The 20,000-nt window shown below is 47.2% G+C and overlaps 2 protein-coding genes and 1 non-coding gene across 4 annotated transcripts in view; all 3 read left to right on the top strand.

Annotated features, from left to right (window-relative positions):
• The window catches only part of Psmd9 (proteasome 26S subunit, non-ATPase 9), a 20,005-nt gene extending 3,912 nt beyond the window's left edge, over positions 1-16,093 (top strand). Inside the window, exons 2-7 of one of the 2 annotated variants that reach the window (XR_004109570.1) lie at positions 1,607-1,709; positions 7,547-7,755; positions 9,884-9,985; positions 12,780-12,868; positions 13,418-13,533; positions 15,778-16,093. Coding sequence is in view for 1 of the 2 variants with exons in the window: in XM_031337809.1 (XP_031193669.1) it covers positions 1,607-1,709; positions 7,547-7,755; positions 9,884-9,985; positions 12,780-12,868; positions 13,418-13,445 (531 nt within the window). In the remaining variant the exon portion in view is untranslated. Of the gene's footprint in view, positions 1-1,606; positions 1,710-7,546; positions 7,756-9,883; positions 9,986-12,779; positions 12,869-13,417; positions 13,649-15,777 lie in introns of those variants that run through there. The other variant, XM_031337809.1, reaches the window with a different exon arrangement.
• On the top strand, positions 1,803-1,893 carry LOC116071721. Its single transcript, XR_004111097.1, has one exon. It is a non-coding gene; the product is annotated as a small nucleolar RNA SNORD55/SNORD39 (small nucleolar RNA).
• A 107-nt stretch (positions 16,094-16,200) lies between the features above and the next one.
• The window catches only part of Wdr66 (WD repeat domain 66), a 75,190-nt gene continuing 71,390 nt past the window's right edge, over positions 16,201-20,000 (top strand). Inside the window, exons 1-3 of the mRNA XM_031391149.1 lie at positions 16,201-17,249; positions 18,556-18,929; positions 19,179-19,424. Of these exons, the coding sequence (XP_031247009.1) occupies positions 18,675-18,929; positions 19,179-19,424 (501 nt within the window). The 5' untranslated portion in view covers positions 16,201-17,249; positions 18,556-18,674. The remainder of the gene's footprint in view (positions 17,250-18,555; positions 18,930-19,178; positions 19,425-20,000) is intronic.

Genomic DNA, 20,000 nt, shown 5'->3' on the forward strand with positions numbered 1-20,000 from the left:
ATGCCCTTGTTGGGGTGGCTACTGTAGGTTGTTGGTGGCATGCCCTTGTTGGGGTGGCTACTGTAGGTCATTGGAGGAGTGCAGGGGCAGTGGAACCACAGGCTTTTTCTTTTTCTTTTTTCCATCCTCCTAGGGTCATGATGGAAATGGCTTCCACAATAATGTTCTGCCTCTACACAGAGCTAAAAGCAAAGAGTTTCCAAATATACCTACCTACAAACAATCATACATAAAAACAATGCATCTGTCCAGTTCTGTACTGAAACTTCAAAACTATGAGCTCCAATAAGCCTCTTCTCTTTGTTGGTTATAATACTCAGACATATTCTTAGAGTTTCAGAGGTACAGTGTGAGGGCCTGCCTCAGATACATAGTTGCTAAAGCAGGCACTAAAGCAGAGGTTCCTCTAGTTCTGCTCAGGAGGCTCCTCAGGAGGCTGAGGCCAGCAAACTGGGAACAGCCTGGGTAAACATAGTAAGACTAAATATAAAGTGCTAAAATGAATGTATTGTTCTGAATAAGGAATATATCCCCAGTGTTCAGATTCACAACCTGCTAATGGATATCAAATACAAAATTATCCTTCCCTAGCTTCCAGCCACTCGGTTTATTTCCCTGGAGGCAGCCAGTGCCATCCAGTGATAGAAGGAATCTTGGTATACCTCTTAGGTCTTTTTATTTTTATAAGAGTCAAAACCTGGTCCGAGCTGCATTCTCTCGAGTTTACTTCCTCCAGCGCCAAAGCTTTAGCAGGTGTCATCTGTTGGGAGGGAGGCATTGGAGGGGTTAGATCAGGGATGGGACTGAGAGAGAAGGCTCTTGAAGTGTTGTGTTGTTGCTTTAATTAATTGGTGTTAGAGAGACGATCTCACGTATCCAAGGCTAATATTGAACTCACTGTGTAACCAAGCATGACCTCGAACTTTGATCCTCCTGTCTCTACATCATGTACCACCACATCTGGCTTTTGCAGTGGAGGGGAGGAGGGTGAGTCCAAGGTTTTATGTATGCTAGGCAAGCACTTAGCAACTGAGTTACATCCTATATCCCTAGCCCTACTTATTATGGTGTGTGTCTGTGTGTGTGTCTCTGTATGTGTGTGTGCGCGCTGTAGAGAATCAAATCCAAGATTGTCATATGGCAGTCAAGTGCTCTACCACTGACCTAGAGCCCAGCCTTGCTTTGTGTGTACTGTTTTCATGCATGCTTTGCATATTTTTTTTAAAGACTTCATTTTATTGATGTACGCGTAGTGTGTGTGGGGGGATGTTGATGCACAGAGTGTGCATGGAGGTCAAGGGACAGCTTTGTGCAGTCTGTGCTCCTTTTCTATCTTGATGTGGGCCCCAGGAACTGAACTCGGGTTGTTGGTCTTTATTCACTGATCCATCTCTATGGCCTCATTGCTTTCATTATTGAAAATGGTACCCACTGCACTGGGGAGCTTTAAGGACGCAGTTAAAGAGCCTGATATGTGCAAAAGACATCACTATGGGGTCCCTGATGTCTCTTTTATCATGAGTTAGAAGGACAAAGGTCTAGGGAATTGCATCTAGATGTTTTTACCTGTGAGGTTTTTTTTTTTAATCACATCTCTTCCCTCCAGCAAAAAGGGATTGGCATGAACGAGCCGCTGGTGGACTGTGAGGGCTATCCCCGGGCAGATGTGGACTTGTACCAGGTCCGAACAGCAAGGCACAACATCATCTGTGAGTGACCCTCGCTGGGGCTGTCTTGGTTTGTGGTGGGGGTGCTGAAGGCACAGGGGAGTGATTAGCATTGAGCATCACAAAGCTTTTCTGCGAGGATGATGACACCTGGGTATGCTGCACACTCCAACTGCGGCATGAGGAAGCCAACCTTGAAAAAAAAACAAACAAACAAAGCTTTTCTGCTTTGACAGAATTACCTTGTCCCCATTGTGGAACTGAGAACCAAGGGGACATGGCAGAGTTCCCTGATGATGGCTTTTTTTTTTTTTTAAATACTTTGCTTCAAAGCTAGATGCCAGGATTCAGGAGGTAGAGGTAGATGGATCTTGGTGAGGTTGAGACCAGCCTGGTCTACAGAGTGAGTTCCAGGTCAGGCAGCTAAAGAAAAACCCTGTCTCAAAACAACACAAAAACAAACAAGGGGCTGGAGAGATGGCTCAGTGAGTAAGAGTACTGACTGCTCTTCTAGAAGTCCTGAGTTCAAATCCCAGCAACCACATGGTGGCTCACAACCATCTGTAATGAGCTCTGAAGCCCTCTTCTGGTGTGTCTGAGGACAGCTACAGTGTACTTACATATAATAAATAAATAAATCTTTTTAAAAAAATGGCACCACCACATTTAAAAAAAAAAAACAAACAACAAAAATCAAAGAATAAACAAAAAAACTTGGCTTCAAGCTGGGCATAGTGGCACACAGCTTTAAAGGCCAGGTATTTGAAGCCAGTCTGGTTAAGAGCACTGCCTGCTTTTCCAGAGGTCCTGAGTTCAAATCCTAGCAACCACATGGTGGCTCACAACCATCCGTAACCTAACCACCCCTCCTGGTGTGTCTGAAGAAAGCAATAGTGTACTCACATACATAAAAAGGGTTAAAAAAAAAAGAAGGTAAAAAACAAGGAATGAAAACTTTTCCTTGTTATGGGACTTCATTGAATTAACAGTGGAAGCCCAGATCAGTCACTCACCAGCCCCATGGAGTCCATGAAGCAGGTTGCCACTGTACAAACAGAAAAGACCCTGCTAGCTCTCAGACTTAAGTGTGCAGTACAAAGGTCAGCAGAACCCAGGCTCTGCCTGGCTGTCTTCAGGGCCCATGGCTGTGTTCAGGCAGAGGCAGGCGACGGGAGAAGATGTTCTGGTGTCCCACCCTGAGTCCACCATTGCGTTTGCATTTTCCTCTCAGCTCTCTGCGTGCCAGGAAGGCTGGGCAAGCCTGTTCCCCTGTGTTGGCATCAGGGCCTCCGAAACCCGTGACGTCACATAGGCAGGCCTCACAGACCTGTTGGCCAAGGCAACAGCCACCATATTCCCAGAATCCATTGGGCTCACCTCCCACCTTTACCTGTGACCACCATGTCACTACCCATATATATATATGTGTGTGTGTGTGTGTGTGTGTGTGTGTGTGTGTGTGTGTACATACATATGTACATATATATATATATATATATATATATGGAACACCTCTCTTCTCTCCCCCCCTCCCTTCTCCCCCCCTTCTCTTTTTGCCACCACACTGTCTCTCTCTCTCTCTCAATAAAACCTCTTACACGTGGAACCGTTTGGGCCTAGTGTGCTGCGTCCAGACGAGAGCCACTATTCTAACACATCACCCTGCAGGCCCATCACTCTCCTGAGTGAGTCTTACACGTGTTCTTTGTCTTAGTGAAGTACCTTGCAGAGCATGGCTTCCTCAGAGGACATTGGGTTTGTGTTCCTGCTGTGACAAGCCACAAGACTGTTTTGTCTCTGACAGTTCTGGAGGGCAGAAGGCCAGAAGGTCTGCTAACCAAATCCAGGTGTCAGTGGGGCTGGCTCCCCCTAGGGGCTGGGGCTGGTAGTGTAGTCTTTGTCTTTGCAGAGGCCACCTGTGTCTCCTGGCTCTTGGTCATCTTCCTGTCTTTAGAAGTAGCCATCTCGCCTTTCTAGCCTTTGCTGCTGTTACCGAATCTTTTCCTCTCCCTCTCCTGCCTCCCTCTTTAACTTGTTAAGACCTCTGTGATGATCCCAGGCCCTACCAGAAAATCCAGGCTCATCCTTCCTCTCAGGGTCCTGACCCTCACTGTCCATTTTGTTTCCTGTGGTCACGTGTACAGCAGGTTCAGGATGAGGATGTGAGCATCTCTTACTTGGCACTAGTAGATAATCAATCCTCCATCCCAGTTACACCAGGGGATCAGTCACCCACAGTCGCACTTCATGATTTCCGCCGAGTGTGCCCCAACTCTGGCTTTATCTGCAGTGTTTTGGTAAAGCTGCCTTTGTAAGCAGGATGCAGAGTGAGATGCCAGCTCCCTTAAAGCCACAGTGTAGGGACAGAGCACCTCAGAGCATCCTCTTTTCCCTGAAGATTCTGATTTTAAAAACAACTAAGGAGATGCAGAGAGTAGGAAAACCATGTGAAGACAGCAGATGTGAGGGAAACTCTGAGCCTTACCCCAAACCTCTGAACCCCCAGTGATGTGGCCACTCCCTTCCACATAAGCAGGGCCTGGGGAAGTTTGAGGAATGCTGATTTTCAGTGCTGATGAACTTCATGTTCCAACACCATTCTTTCCCACTAATTTGAAATGCAGCAGCATTATATACTCTGTCTGTGTGTGGGCATGTGTGGGCGCATGTGCACTGCTGGGCTGGGGCCTCGGGCTTCATGCTCATAGCTTGCTGAACCACTTAGGTTTTTCAGTTACACTTAGCCTATTTCTGGACTTTTACACTGTTCTACTCTGTGTTAATTTTATATCATCTTAATGACTTTATTATGTGTTAATAATATGATTGAACAATTCCCCCTTATTTGTATTCTTTTGGAATACAAATTTAATGTATTCTTAAACATGGATTTTTCTTAAGGAACAATCCTAGGCTTACATTGAAATTGGGAAAGTAATATATAAAGGTCTCATATGCTGAGTCCCTAGTCTTCTCTAATCACCAGCAAGTGTTAGCATGGTACATTTGTGACAGCTTAAACTTAGTTTTGAAATAATTGCTGCAGAAGTGTTTACCCAGGCGATGAGAACCTTTTGAATTCTGATATGGAATTGTAATATATCAACAACTAAGTCATTGTCCTCTCACCCACAGCAGTGTGAAGAATATGGATTATGTATAAGACATTGCTTCTACTTTAAAACTTCTCGGCCTGGTGTCTGCTTTTTCCCCCTCACATCTGCCTCTGTGGGCTGAGTACCCATGTCCCTTAATGCTCCACAGTGACAGGAAGGCCATATGACTAACAGCCCACAGTCAAAGGCTCCTGCAGAGTTGGAGAGTCTGTGACCCATGGGTGCCACATGCGGGTTGGCTAATGGATGACAGTATTAATCCAGTGGCCTCGGTTGAATAAGGAGTGGTCCCCAGAGAAGGAGGGAAATAATTTTTTAGGTTTTAAAAGGACATTAAATGCCGGCTGCTTGCAGGACCAACCTCCAGACAGGACCTGCTGGATTACCATGGTGATTCATTTTATTTTAATTTTTATTTATGTATATAGGTGTTTTGCCCACATACAACATTTGTGCCAAGTGCCTGCAAAGGGTGCCAGAGGACATTAAATCCCCTGGGACTAGAGTTACAGACAGTTGTGAGCCTCTATGTGCTGGGAATTGAACCTGGGTACTTTCCAGTGCTCTTAACTGCTGATCTGTCTTCCAGCCCTTGATTCAACATTATGAATGAGCTTTTAGCACTGTAAACTTAGAGGCAGTTCTCTCCTCAAAGCCCTCAGTTTTTAGCTTTTCTAGGAAAATCAAAGATTTGGCAGCACTAAATTTGCTTCTTTAGCCCCATCAATTGGGAGGAGCCCAGTAGTAGGTGCCTGACCGGCACTCAGCATCCCCACACACGGCTTATGAGGCTCTTATGTCATATCCCCCTCTCGCCTATAAGAATTCTAAGAGCAAAATGAGACAGGCTTGTATGTACCTGAAGCTAGCCTTAACTAAAATACTTAGCTGAGCATGGCCCTGAACTTTGATCCTTCTGCTTCTACTTCTTGAGTGCTGGGACTACAGACAGGCACCGCCACACATGTTTTATGTAGTGCTGGGAATCAGACGTGGGCACTCAGCAAACGTTCTACCAACAGAACTACATCCAGCTCCAGTGAAATCTTTTCGGCAGACATTCTGCCTCAGTCTTGGTTTTTTCTTTTTCTTTTCTTTTCTTCTTCTTTTTTTTTTTTTTTTTTTTTTTTTTTTTTTTTTTTTTTTTTTTTTTTTGGTTTCTTTTCCTTGAGACAGAGTCTTAAGAAGCTTACACTGGTCTCCTGATCTCCTCCCGATCCTCCTTCTGATCTCCTCCTGATCCTCCTCCTGATCCTCCTCCTGATCCTCCTCTTGATCCTCCTCCTAATCCTCCTCCTGATCCTCCTCCTAATCCTCCTCCTAATCCTCCTCCTGATCCTCCTCCTAATCCTCCTCCTAATCCTCCTCCTGATCTCCTCCTGATCTCCTCCTGATCTCCTCCTGATCTCCTCCTGATCTCCTCCTGATCCTCCTCCTGATCCTCCTCCTGATCCTCCTCTTGATCCTCCTCCTAATCCTCCTCCTGATCCTCCTCCTAATCCTCCTCCTGATCCTCTTCCTGATCCTCCTCCTGATCCTCCTCCTGATCTCCTGGTCCTCCTCCTGATCCTCCTCCTGATCTCCTCCTGATCCTCTTCCTGGTCCTCCTCCTGATCCTCCTCCTGATCCTCCTCCTGATCTCCTGGTCCTCTTCCTGATCCTCCTCCTGATCTCCTCCTGATCCTCCTCCTGATCCTCCTCCTGATCCTCCTCCTGATCTCCTCCTGATCCTCCTGGTCCTCCTCCTGATCCTCCTCTTGATCCTCCTCCTGATCCTCCTCCTGATCCTCATCCTGATCTCCTCCTGATCCTTCTCCTGATTTTCCTCCTGATCCTCCTCCCCATCCTCCTTCCAGTCCTCCTCCTGTTTCCCAGGTGCTGGGATTGCAGATGTGCAGCATCTTGCCCAGCCACCTGGCTTTTGTGTGACTTCTGAAGTTGTCCCCTGTTTGTACACGAGGGTATGGCATAGCTGCAGCTGGATGGAACCTGATTTCTACTCACCTTTCAGGTCTCAGCAAGGCTGTACTGCCTTTGAGGGGCCGGCCACCTTGCTGTCCTAAATTATGTGGTCATCGGATGTGATTGTAGTCGCCTGTTCTGTAGCTGCCTTCCTCACTAGTGAGGTAGACCCTGTGTCTGCTTTTTGGGTAGCACCTACTAAGCACTTTTTTTTTTTTTTGGTTTTTCAAGACAGGGTTTCTCTGTGTAGCCCTGGCTGTCCTGGAACTCTCTGTAGACCAGGCTGGCCTCGAACTCAGAAATCCGCCTGCCTCTGCCTCTGCCTCCTAAGTGCTAGGATTAAAGGCATGCGCCACCACTGCCTGGCAGCACTTCTTAAACATTCTGATGTGTTAGTTCCTTTTTGGTTACTGTAACAAAATACCTGATAAAAGAAACTTAAGAAGGAAGTTTGGCACACGGAGGCAGAACAAACTTCCTGCTGGAGAAGGCGTGGTGGGCAGCTAGTTAGAGGGTTTCTACAGCAGGAGGCAAAGAGTTGAATGTTGGTCCTCAGTCTGACGTCCTGTCTCCTGGGATGGCTACCCACGTTCAGGGAGGACTGCTGTCTCCTCAGCTAAGCATCTCTGGAAATGTCCTTACATAAGCTTCCAGAGGCTTGTCCTGGACGGTTCTCAATCTCATGAAGTTGCATGCACCGTCTCATGCACCATTGCAGTGAATGAATTCAGGTGTCTCATCTCTTCTGTCCCATGTTCTGAGCTGTCTTCCCTTGCCCATGATGTGGTGTTCTCTCTGCAGGTCTCCAGAATGATCACAAGGCACTGATGAAGCAAGTGGAGGAGGCCCTGCACCAGCTACATGCTCGGGACAAAGAGAAGCAGGCTCGGGACATGGCTGAAGCCCGAGAAGAGGCCATGCACCAAAGGCTGGGCTCCAACAGCCCCGCCCTGCCCCAGGCCTTTGCCAGAGTGAACAGTATCAGCCCTGGTTCCCCTGCCAGTATTGCGGTAATCTTGCTGGCTCTCCCAAACCCACTCCTAGCAGTTCTGTAAGTTAGGAAGCCCTGGGCTTCGGAGGCCTGCCAGAAGCCAAACCCACCGACTCATTCTGTGGCTCTGAATTCCTTTATTCCTTTAACACATGCTGGTCAGAGCTTGGTGTACATAAAAGGGCCAGCCCACTGGACTCAGGGGGAGACCTGTTGTGGGACACCTGGGACATAGTGTAGAAGGTAATACATGTCCCAAAGAAGAAAGGAGGTGCTCTTCTTGGAGCTATTTCCCTGGACACAGAAGGAAAAAAATGACAAGCGCTTGAAGTGATGTCGGTATTCTTTGATAGATTCTAGAGTGTCATTACTGTGATGGCTGCTCCTGCCGTGAGTGACTCACTGAAGGGTACAGAGTACTCACAGGGCTGCACACTTAGCACTGCAGCCAATTTTACAATGTTTTTATTGGTGCTGAAGCCACTCAGGACTTGCTAGCCACCAGTGTTTTTGTCTGCACGATCTACCTGTTGTGTGTATTTCACGTGAAGACAGTTGTATGGTGTGTGTTCTCTTTTAGTTAGTCCTGTTTCCAGGGTTCATTCAGGGCCTAGTCATATATGAAGGCTTCGTTACGTTTTATGGCTGAATAATATCCATTATGTGATAGGCATGTTTTTGTTGGTCAGTTAATGGGTGTCTGGATCTCTTCTGCTTTGGGGCTATTATAAGTAATTCAGCTGTGAATATTCATATAGAAGTTTGTTATGTGGCCATGCATTGAAATTGAATACTGTGGCTGCTGTGGGCAGTATTCCCCGTCTGACCCATGAGGACAAGCCACACAGACTTGAGGCAACCTGAGCCAGGATACATGGCTCCTGGGAAGCAAAACTGGATTTTTGTTTGTTTGTTTGTTTGTTTTTGTTTTTTGTTTTTGTTTTTTTCGAAACACAGGGTTTCTCTGTGTAGCCCTGGCTGTCCTGGAACTCACTCTGTAGCCCAGGCTAGCCTCGAACTCAGAAATCCGCCTGCCTCTGCCTCCCAAGTGCTGGGATTAAAGGCATGCGCCACCACTGCCCTGCTCAGAACTGGATTCTAAATTCAGATCCTACAAGTCATCCCAACACTGGGGGATGAAGGGAAGGCTCAGTGATTAAGAGCACTGGCTGTTCTTCCAGAGGACTCAGGTTCAATTCTCAGGACTCACATGGAGGCTCATAATCATCTGTAACTAGTTCTAGGGGGTCCAGTGCTCTCTTCTGACCTCCATGGGCACTTACCATACAAGTTCACAGACATAAAGCAGGCAAAATACCTAAACACATTAGATAATAAAAATGTTTTTAAAAAAAGTCACAAGACCACTGGTTATGGTGGTATATGTTCATAATCACAACAACTGAGGTTGCTGATTCAGGACTCATCAAGTTTGGACAACTTAGGAAAATTCAATTTTGAAATAAAATCAATGAAAGGCTGAGGATGACGCTCTTTGGTAGAGCTCTTGCCTGGGTTGGATTCCTAGTGCTGTGAACCATTTTAAAGAGCAAAATAAAATCTAGACATAGGGCTGCAGACCGCAGGTCACGTCTATTTAGTCAGAGCTGGATCCTCAGCACCTAGTGCCTGACTGCAGTCAGCCTGTGGTGGGTGTTCCTTAGAGACCAGGAAGTAGTGTCTATAGTCTTGGGACCACGCTGGTTCTGGCTGGCCTTAGGCCTGTGACTGCTGCTTAGGAACTTGGAGGGCCAGCCACTGTTTGTCTTGTCCAAAAAAAAAAAAAAAAAAAAAAAAAAAAAAAAAAAAAATAGGCCTAGGCTAACCTGCCTCCTCTTACCCTGAACCTGCCTCGGAAACTCCAGAAAGCAGCTAGAGCTTTCTACATATTCTCAGGGTGTCCACTGGGCGCACCTGGACACCATTTGCTAGCTCTGCCCTAGAAAGAATCTCCAGGGTGAGGTACCCTCTCACTCACTGATCCTGCATGAGGAGTCTAGATCTTTGACCTCTTTACTTAGAGCCTGCCATTCTTTCTCTGTAGGAAATAAGCTCTTGACCTTGCCACTGAGTTGTATATTGAGCCATTAAAAGGCCAGAAATGCATTCAATCTCTTGGTTGGTTTTTAATTTTCTCATGTCTTTAGGGCCTGCAAGTGGATGATGAAATTGTGGAGTTCGGCTCTGTGAACACCCAGAACTTCCAGTCACTGCAGAATGTGGGCACTGTGGTGCAGCATAGTGAAGGGGTAAGTTAGGTGCCCTGGCATCTGGAGGCCTCACAGACCACAAAGGTGCGCTTCTCACACAGTTCAGAGAGTCCAAAGATGGCACAGTTTCTCAAATGATGGATCACTAATTCCATCCCCAGGGCTCCACCTGATATATGACACCCCTCTAAAGCCCAGTCCTCGTACTCCATCACACCAAGGGGTTAGCCTGTCTGAGAGTTTTCCAGAGGGACGCAGGCGTTCAACTCATAACGTTAGGTATCTGGGGGTTATTTGGCCCAGAAAATGTTGGTGGGCTCTTCACTGCTGACAGTAGTGCGTTGTGTCTTCCTTCCGTTTGCACACTTGTCTTTCTACAGCTGACGGCCTTCATCATCTTGTCTAAATCCCTCTAAGTCCAGTAACTAATCTGGAAGCTGTCTTATTTTGGCATATGCCCTGTTCCCCTACAGCTGTTATTGGGGTACAGTTGTCCATGACTGCCTTCTCAAGACCTTATGATGTTTGCGGCTTCACACAGCGTGACTGCGTGTGCATGCGTGTGCTTTCCTAGGCGGGGCCTGTAAAGAAGCGTTACAGGCCCTGAGAGAGCCATTGAAGGGCGTTTGTGTTTGAGACAGTCTTACTATATCTCAGGCTGGCCTGGGACTCCCTGTGTGGCCTAGGATGGTCTTGAACTTTCTGATTGCCCTTCCTCCTGGTTTTATATGTTACTGAGCTGTCTCTCCAGCCCATGGACATATGTTCTTATTTCTCTGACACATATATTTCCCTGGAATTTACTTTATAACTAGTATAAATAGTGTAATTAGACATAAATTACCAGGCTACTTTTCCCCTAAATGGATAGTAGTTGTCCCAGTACTATTTATTATGAATACTTTACCCACTAGTTTACACTGTCACCTCTATTACTATCAGATATTTTCATATGTGGGTGGTGTTCTATTTGTTCTGACCCCTTTTGGAATTGCTTAGAAGAATCCATTTGTCCCTTGTAGGCTTCCCTTTAGCACCTTGCCATAGAGTTTAGAGAGCATTTGGAAAGTTACTAGGCCAGAACCATAGCTGCTGCTTGTCTGTACAGTGGCTCTCAGCCTTCCTAACGCTGCGACCTTAATACAGTTCCTCATGCGGTGACCCCAGCCAGAACATTGTTCTGTTGCTACTTCAAAACTGTATTTTTGCTACTGTTCCAAATAGTAATGTAAACATCTGTGTTTTCAGATGCTCTTAGGAGATCCCTGTGAAGTGGTTGTTTCACCCCAAGGAGGTTGCAACCCACAGGTTGATAAGCACTGGTCTAGCTGGACAGAAGGTCAGCCATCCCAGCGGGGCCTGCTGGTTCTGGCCCAGAGGCTTCTTTCTGTGAGGGCCAGCCAGGACACCAGCAGACACCATAGCCACCCAAAGGCTATGCACACGACACAAAGTGAAAGAGACCAAGCACAAGGCCATACAACTCCTCAGTGAAGGTGTCCTAAAAAGCAGACCCAGAAGCTGGGTGGTGGCGCGTGCCTTTAATCCCAGCACTTGGGAGGCAGAGGCAGGCAGATTTCTGAGTTCGAGGCCAGCCTGGTCTACAGAGTGAGTTCCAGGACAGCCAGGGCTACACAGAGAAACCCTGTCTCAAAAAAACCAAAAAAAAAAAAAAAAAAAGCAGACCCAGAAAGCTAGAAAGGAGATTGACTGGTGGTTGCTGGGCGGGAGGGGTGAGGATGAGGACCAGCTGCTGATGGTCTTTTGGATGATGCAGATATTCCATAGTTGGGTGGTGGTGATGGATCTGAGTGCAGGAGACCCACTGAGCCTTGCTTTATTATATGTAAATTGTGTCTCAGTAAGAAGTATACTGTATATTTATCTTACACACAAACTCACATTGCAAAAATTTTAAAGTAAATCAAAGCCCTGTGTCTCTCCGTCTATAAGTACCTCCCTGTGTGTGCTTACTTCTGACTGGGGCCTGGGGTCCAGCATTGGACAAAACAAAGGGGGGGGGGTCCTTGCTTTGAGAGCAGATGTGAATTCAGTAGTTCCAGATGAGCAATTTCACATCCTGACCAGAGTTGCCAGGGAGAGCACAGGAGGGCTGGAAGACAGCAGTGGGGTTGAAGGAGAGTGTTCCTAAGGACTGACCCTTGGTGTGTATAGTGGGGTTGAAGGAGAGTGTTCCTAAGGACTGACCCTTGGTGTGTATAGTGGGGTTGAAGGAGAGTGTTCCTAAGGACTGACCCTTGATGTGTATAGAGACTGATCCGGTGGAGTGGCCAGTAGAGAGAGCCTTCAGCTGGTTTGCAGGCCTTGGGTGTTGATTGGAGCTCAGAACCATGAGCATGGAGAGTAGGGGAGTCTGGGAGGTGACCAGGTCCACTCAAGGCCAGCTTTGGAGTCCCTTACAAAGAAGATGACCTTCTTTTTCCTGGAGAACAGCAGGGAGCTGCAGGACCCTCTCAAGCTGGGAAGAGTTTGTCTTAGAGATTGCACAATTTTAGTGAGAGAACAGGTTTTGGGGGGTGTGCAGCATGTGCATCTGTGTTCTAATAGGGTATCAAGTAGGAATCAAGTGTCAGATACTGGAACCTAAGGGAGACACTTCTCATTCAGGTTGACATAGTTCCTACCACGCTTTTGCTCTCCCACCATTTTTAATTTTTTTCATGGCCCCTTAATGCCGATGACCAGCCAGAGGAACCTGTCCAGCGCGGGGCCCAAAGTGGTCGATTTCATGGTCAGAAAGTGGTGTTTCCACATTTTGAGTGCACTTGAGTGGAAGGAAGCAGAGGCTAGAATGACCTTCTTTGCCTTTCAGAAGCCCCTGAATGTGACGGTGATCCGCAGAGGAGAGAAGCACCAGCTCAGACTGATTCCAACCCGCTGGGCAGGAAAAGGACTGCTGGGGTAATGCTGGGGTCTGTCTCCCTCATGCCCTCACGCCCTGGCACCCATGGAGAGTGTGCTCAGATAGAGGGCAGAGGCAGGAGGGACGCTGGCACCCATGGAGAGTGTGCTCAGATAGAGGGCTGGGGATGCTGGCAGGCCCACTGAAGCATGGTTATCCACAGAGTGCAGAAACTGGTGGTTAAATAACCTTTTTTATGAATGAGGCTGCAGGCAGGAGTCCTCAAGTTATCTGAGAGTCTGCTTCCCAATCCCTGGGCATTGTCTTTAAGAGAAAGAAAAGTGACCAGAGAAATGTCGCAGCAGGTAAAGGCACTCTCTGCCAAATCTCGGACCTGAGTTAGATCCCAGGATCCATGTGGAAAGAGAGAACCGACTCCTGCAGGCTGTGCATGGTACACACACATAGACTCTCTTACATATACAATGAAACATTATAAAATATACATTAAAAAATAACAGTCTTTGAAAGAGAGAAGAAGTGTTCACCCACGGGTTTCTCAGGATGGAGCTGTCAGGTTTGAGCGGTGTCTCTGTCTTCTTTTACAGCTGCAACATAATTCCTCTCCAGAGATGACTGCTTCCTGGACCTGCAGGAAAGCTTCTTCAGCTGAGCCCTGTGCTGGGCCTGGGAGGGATTTCCTCATTCTCCTGGCTCCCTAAGTGTAAGGATCTGGAAGAGAGTGTTGAAGCCTGAGCATCGAAGCGGGAGAGATGCTTTGGCTGCCTGATGTAATCTCTCTGGTTTAAGGCATTATTAAAAGTGTGATTTGTGCCTAGCTACGTCTTGTGGAAATTAGGTTGTAGGCTGTCTGGGGATTCTCTAGATTACGAGCCAGTGAGTGGGGATGACTCTGACAAGTAATGATCTGATGTCATTTTCTTTCCTTTTTTTTTTTTTGAGACAGGGACTCTGTAATTCTGACTGTTCTGGAACTCCCCGTGTAGACCATGCTGGCCTTGAGCTGACAGAGATCCTCCTGCCTCTGCCTCATTGGTATTAGGATTAGAGGCATATACTGATATGGCTGGCTAGACTTTGAGGAGTATGTATTATACATATATAATTTATACTTATTTTTGAGAATTTCATGCATGCACATAATACATTTCTATATTTCCTGTCACCTCCAGTCCTTCTCAGACTTCCCCTCATACCCACTTCCCAGCTTCAGGCCTTCTTTTTTTTTTTTTTTTTAAATAAATAACCTACTAAGTGCAATTTGTGCTGCCCGTGTATTCATGGGTGTGGGGTCTTCCGCTGGAGGAATGTGATCAAGCTTCCAGAGACTACACTCCTAACTGGCACAGGGATTTGTGTGCCCCTACTTTTTTTGAAGCAGGGTCTCATATAGCCCAGTCCAGCCTCAGATTTGCCGTGTGGCCGAAGGTGCTCCTGAGCGCCTAGTGTTTCTCCCTCCAATATCCACCTGCAGTATCACCTGCCTAGGAGTGGGGGTTGTGCTGGAGACAGGATCCCATGAGTTCAGACTGGCCTGGAGCTTAGTGTACCCCATACTGGCCTTACCCTTGGGATCTTCCTGCCCAGGTCTCCTCGTATTATAGTGTGTGCCGCCCAATCTGGCTCCTTGTTCCAGGTTAGATAAACCTTCAGATAAAGCCAGTTTTGTAGCTGTGTGATTGGGACCACTGTTCAAGCCCACCTGGATTCCTCATGAGCTCACAGCCAAGCTCAGAAGGATTTGGAAAGAAAGTTGTGCAAAGCAAACCAGTTCCTGTGCTGAAGTCAAGTTGATTCTTGGGCTGGAAACTGGAACCTGAAGCTCATATTCTAGGCAGGTGTCCCACCATGGGGCTGAGCAGCCAGCAGTGTCTCTCTGCCCTGGAGCAGTGCTTTGAGAGTGATATGTCCTCTGAAGCTGAGTCTGTGCAGTCACCATAGCCTCCTTAAGAAGTAGGCAAAGGGGGCTGGAGAGATGGCTCAGTGGTTAAGAGCACTGACTGAGCCGGGCAGTGGTGGCACACGCCTTTAATCCCAGCACTTGGGAGGCAGAGGCAGGCGGATTTCTGAGTTCGAGGCCAGCCTGGTCTACAGAGTGAGCTCCAGGACAGCCAGGACTATACAGAGAAACCCTGTCTCGAAAAAACCAAAAAAAAAAAAAAAAGAGCACTGACTGAGTTCAAATCCTAGCAACCAACCACATGGTGGCTCACAACCATCTGTAATGACCTCATTCTCTCTTCTGGTGTCTGAAGACAGCTACAGTGTACTTACATATAATAAATAAAATAAATCTTTAAAAAACAAATAGAAATAGGCCAGGTGGTGGTGGTGGTGGTGGCTCAAACTTTTAACCCCAATACTCAGGAAGCAGAGGCAGGTGGATTTCTGAGTTTGAGGCCAGCCTTGTCTACGGAGTGAGTTCCAGGACAGCCAAGGCTACACAGAAAAATTCTGCCCCCAAACAAATTTAGCAAAGGTCATGAGGCTTCGCAGACTGCCCAGTGCGATGTTAGCTTCCTCTTCAGTAACCCACAGGTAAACAACCAGCTTCCCTCACTTCTTCAGTAAAAGACCCTGCAGAGAGCTCCAGATTTGGCTTTCATGATTGAGCCTCCCCACCAGGCGGTAGTGGTGCACACCTTTAGTCCCAGCACTTGGGAGGCAGAGAGAGGCAGGCAGATCTCTTTGAGGCTAGCCTGGTCTACAGAGTGAGTTCCAGGACAGCCAGGGCTATACAGAGAAAACCTGTACGGAAAAAAAACAACAACAAAAACAATAAAAACAAAACAAAGTTGAGCCTCTTGGGGTCAGCAGCATGGGAAGCTGAGGTGAACATGCTCATGGTTGCTGCTTCCTTTCGGAGTCTGTCTTTTGAGATGGTAAGATTGGTGTGGGTGATTCCTAGTGACTCTCTTGTCTTTCTTCCTTTCTCCATGTGCCCTAGTTATTTCCCCAGTTGCCACCCGTTTCTGTTTTGGATTTCTGGGCCTTTCTACAAGGAAGCTTGCATCCTTGGATTGGATTTACACCGGATGGAGGCAGAGACCAGCTTTCTCTGAAGGCAGTCAGTACTGATGTGCGCTTCCTCCTTTGACTCCTCACACTCAACTTGAAAGCCTCCCTAAGCTGCTTCATCCAGACAGCCTCACGCCACCCCTTCCCCGTAGCCAGACTTGACTGTTTCAATTGTGGGTTTTAAGTCCAAGTATTTTCCAGACTGTCTCTAAGTCCCACACTGTAATAAAACACAACTTGTACCATTCAGTGCATCCTCTTTGAGATATGCATCTGATCTCCAGCACAGGGGCTGTACTTGTTGGGAGTCATTCATATTCTCTCAAAGAGGCGGCAACAGGCCTTGGACAGCTCAGGACGCCACCTTTGGGCTCCTCTATGACTTGCTTCAGCAGCAATAACGCTAATGGATTTAACCAAGCTGGGTTTGTATGGTAACGTAACGGCAAGATCATACACTCCACATAACTTCAGTCCCAGTTTACTAAGCTTCTCTTCATGCTTCGCCTTGGTGAGAAGGTGGGCAGTTGTGTGTAACATCTGTGAGGCCAGACAATTGGGTTTAGCACCGGGAGGATTTTATTAAATGCTTCATGCCACTTCTTGCATGGCTTCTTGGAGAGGCATGAACATGGCAAACTGAAGGAACAATCCGCTCAAATCAGCCCTCTGGGGTTACCAGTGAGCCTTCTGGGGTTACTTAGAGGAGCGTCTGGCTCCATCAGTAAAAACCCCACGGCACTGTAGATGTACAGTTCGCTGGCGGCTAGCTCACGGAAATCTCCTTTCACACAGTAAAGTCTTGTGTGGCCCAGGCTGACTTTGAACTGACCCTTCTGGCTTCATCTCCCTAGTTCTGGGTTTGTAGGTGTGACAACACACCTGGGCCAATATCTAGTTTCTATTTATGTGTTTACTTGTTCATTCATTTTACTGCTTTCGTGACTTCTGGAAGGACTTCCTGACACTTGAGGGAACACCACCCCCACCCAACTCCCACCTCCGAGTTTTCTGAGCACGCCTGAGTTCCCTCTACCCTCCGAAAGCCCAATCTGGAAAAAAAAAAAAACTGCAAACGCTACTTTCATTACATCTTGTCCAACTTTAGGAAAGTCAGAATTGCCAGTGTGGGGAGCAGCTTTTAAGTGTCCTTTAGGAAAAGCTAGAGTATGAATGAGCCCGGCAGGGGGCAGGCTGGTCCGGCTGGAAGTCGCTTGCTTTCTGAGCTTACCATCCCACTTCCTCGCTTTCCTGCCCCCGCGTGACTAGCTGTTGCCATAGGGACGGGGCTTGGTTGGCAACGGTCACTAGGGAGCATGGACAGGAGCCACTGGCAGTCTCTTGGGATTCCTGGAGGCAGGACGACCCAAGGCTTTTGAAGAAAGAGGTGGGAGCTTCTCTGTAAGTGCGAAGTGGAGGGTGCTGCTCCGGTCGGGGGTCCAGGCTAGGGAGGGGGCAAGGGTGTGGGACCTAGGACGTCCTCAGGAAAAGAAAATGGTGGCTCCTGGACCTAGTAGTAGGATAGACTTGCGCACCCGGTGGCATTGCCCCCACCTGGGCGTGGAAAATGTCCGGGCGAGTGTGCTGGCAAAGTGGCATTTTTTCGAACAGAAGAACTAAATTCTAGCTCTGTTGCTGGAAGTCACGCCTCCCAGGGCCACAAACTTTTTCTTTTTTTTTTTTTTAAAGAAAGATTGGGCTGGCCTAAGAACTCAGAGTGATCCTCCTGCCTCTATCTCCTGAATCCCGGGATTGCAGACATGGCCTGGCCCTCCTGAACCCAAACTCTTACTTCATGTAGGTGCAAAATGAGAGAATGTATCAGAGCAATTAAAATTTTTAAAAAATGCAAGTGTTTTGTCTGCATGTCTATCTGTGTACCACCTATGAAATGCCTACAGAAAACAGAAGAGGGTATCGAATCCCCCGAAACTCGAGTTACTGATGGTTCTGAGCCACTGTGCCAGTGCTGGGAATCCAATCCAGGTCTTCTGAAAGGGCAGCCAGAGTGCTCTACTGAGCCATCTCTCCAGCCCGGAATTAAAATTCTATTATTTATTGATTGATTGACACATACCATGATGAATGTGTTGAAATCACATGACATTTGGGAGTTGGTTTTCTCTTCCCACCATGTGTTTCCCAGAGGAGGGGCTCAGTCTACCTTAGGCAGTCAGACTTAGGATCTCTCACCTGCCCCAGAAATCTTTAAAACTGTCAAGTTCTTTGCAAAAACCATTGCTTTTGTCCCCACAATACCTGATATCCCCCACCCTGCTTTTTTCCCCAGGACTTTGGGTGAACCTGTGTTGAGCGTTTGACATGTATTGCCCCGGTCTTCAGACCATGCGATAATGTAGGATTATCATTTTCATTTTTTTGCCTGTGAACAAATTTGAGGGAGGGGTAAAGTGACTTGCATCTAGTCACAGAACAAGGCCAGCAGAAGTTGGAGTGGGGGGAACCTTTAACTGGAAAGCTTACACTTCAATGGCCAAGCCTTCCTTCTTCTTTCTCCCAGGCAGGGATTTGCTAATGCTTACCTTACACATTCTGCTGCTCATGGGAAGATGAATTAGTTAAAGAGAGGAGACTCTAAGATCAGTCCTAGAAAGATGGGAGGCTCTGGAAGTCAATATTTTAAAGATTTCTGAGACTTGAGCTAGGCTTTCCCAAAAAGCTGCCATTCTGTTATTTCCTCCCACAGGAAGGAACCAGAGCTGCTTCTGCTGATTTCAATGTGTTAGCACATCAGGAAGCTGGCATAGGAAATAGAGGGGCCTGCTGAATCTATGTCAAACTTTCTGTAGAGGAAACTACAGAAGAATGTCAGATACAGAAGAAACCCCCCTAGAAGAATCAAGAGAAAGTAAAGAAACAGAAAAAGAGGAGAAGGAGGAATATAATCCAAGTTTTGAAGAAGATCGTCTACAACAGAGCCTAACTGATGGCACACTATCATGGGAGGAGTCTCAGGAGGACGGGGAGGGACTGGAGAAATGGATGGAGAAGGAGGAACAGATAGAGGGAGAGGAAATGAGAGGTGTAGAAGAAAGTGAAGAGAGAGGGGAAGAAGAGGAAGTGAGAGGTGTAGAAGAAAGTAAAGAGAGAAGGGAGGAAGAGGAAATGAGAGGTGTAGAAGAAAGTAGAGAGAGAGGGGAAGAAGAGGAAATGAGAGGTATAGAAGAAAGTAGAGAGAGAGGGGAAGAAGAGGAAATGAGAGGTATAGAAGAAAGTAGAGAGAGAGGGGAAGAAGAGGAAATGAGAGGTGTAGAAGAAAGTGAGAGAAGGGAGGAAGAGGAAATGAGAGGTGTAGAAGAAAGTAAAGAGAGAAGGGAGGAAGAGGAAAAAAGATGGGAGGGTGAAGAGGAAAAGAATGAGGAAAAAGAAAGAAGTAAGGAAATGGGAGATGAGGAACAGGATCAGAAGAAAGAGGAGGAGTATAAGGGGGAAAGGGAGGAGGGAAGAGAAGAGGAGGAGGAAGAGAAGAGTGGGGAGTGGGAGGAGGAGGAAAGTATTGAAAAGCCGATCCAGATAGATGATATTGTCATCAGCCCTAAGTCATCCATATCAGAGGTGAGTCCTCCCCAAAGCTCATCCACCCATTTACTCAGAATTATTGTGTGCTTAGTGTGTGCGAGGCTGGGGGAGAACAAAACCAAAGGGAGATGGTTCAGAGGCTGGAGAGGCAGCTAGGCAATTACTGTTCTTACTGAGGGCTTAATTTGGGTTCCTAGCACTCATGATGAAACGTCCTGTAACTTCAGACCCATGGAATCCAAGATCCTCTTCTGGACTCCTTGAGCACCTGCATAACACACACACACACACACACACACACACACACACACACACACCACATAAACACGCACTAAAGAGAAAAGAAAACCATATGCTAAGTTCAGTAATTACAAGATGCCTAGGAAGGTAGTTTAATCCAGTTTGGAGGCAGATCAATCCAAGCTTTCATGAAGTGTACCTAAGTTGTAAAGGATCAGTGGGTCAGCTGAAGGTCTTGGGGACTGAGTTCCTGTGATATAATAGTAGTGTGGATTTCTCACAGCCTGCTCCCCCCAAGAGAGAACCCAGCCCTGGTCCAAGGACAATACTCCCAGTGGTGTTTACAAGGGCCTACTGTGTGGCCTTTGCTGG

The sequence above is a fragment of the Mastomys coucha genome, unplaced genomic scaffold (assembly GCF_008632895.1).
Source record: "Mastomys coucha isolate ucsf_1 unplaced genomic scaffold, UCSF_Mcou_1 pScaffold22, whole genome shotgun sequence".
In the NCBI taxonomy this organism is placed as follows: domain Eukaryota; kingdom Metazoa; phylum Chordata; class Mammalia; order Rodentia; family Muridae; genus Mastomys; species Mastomys coucha.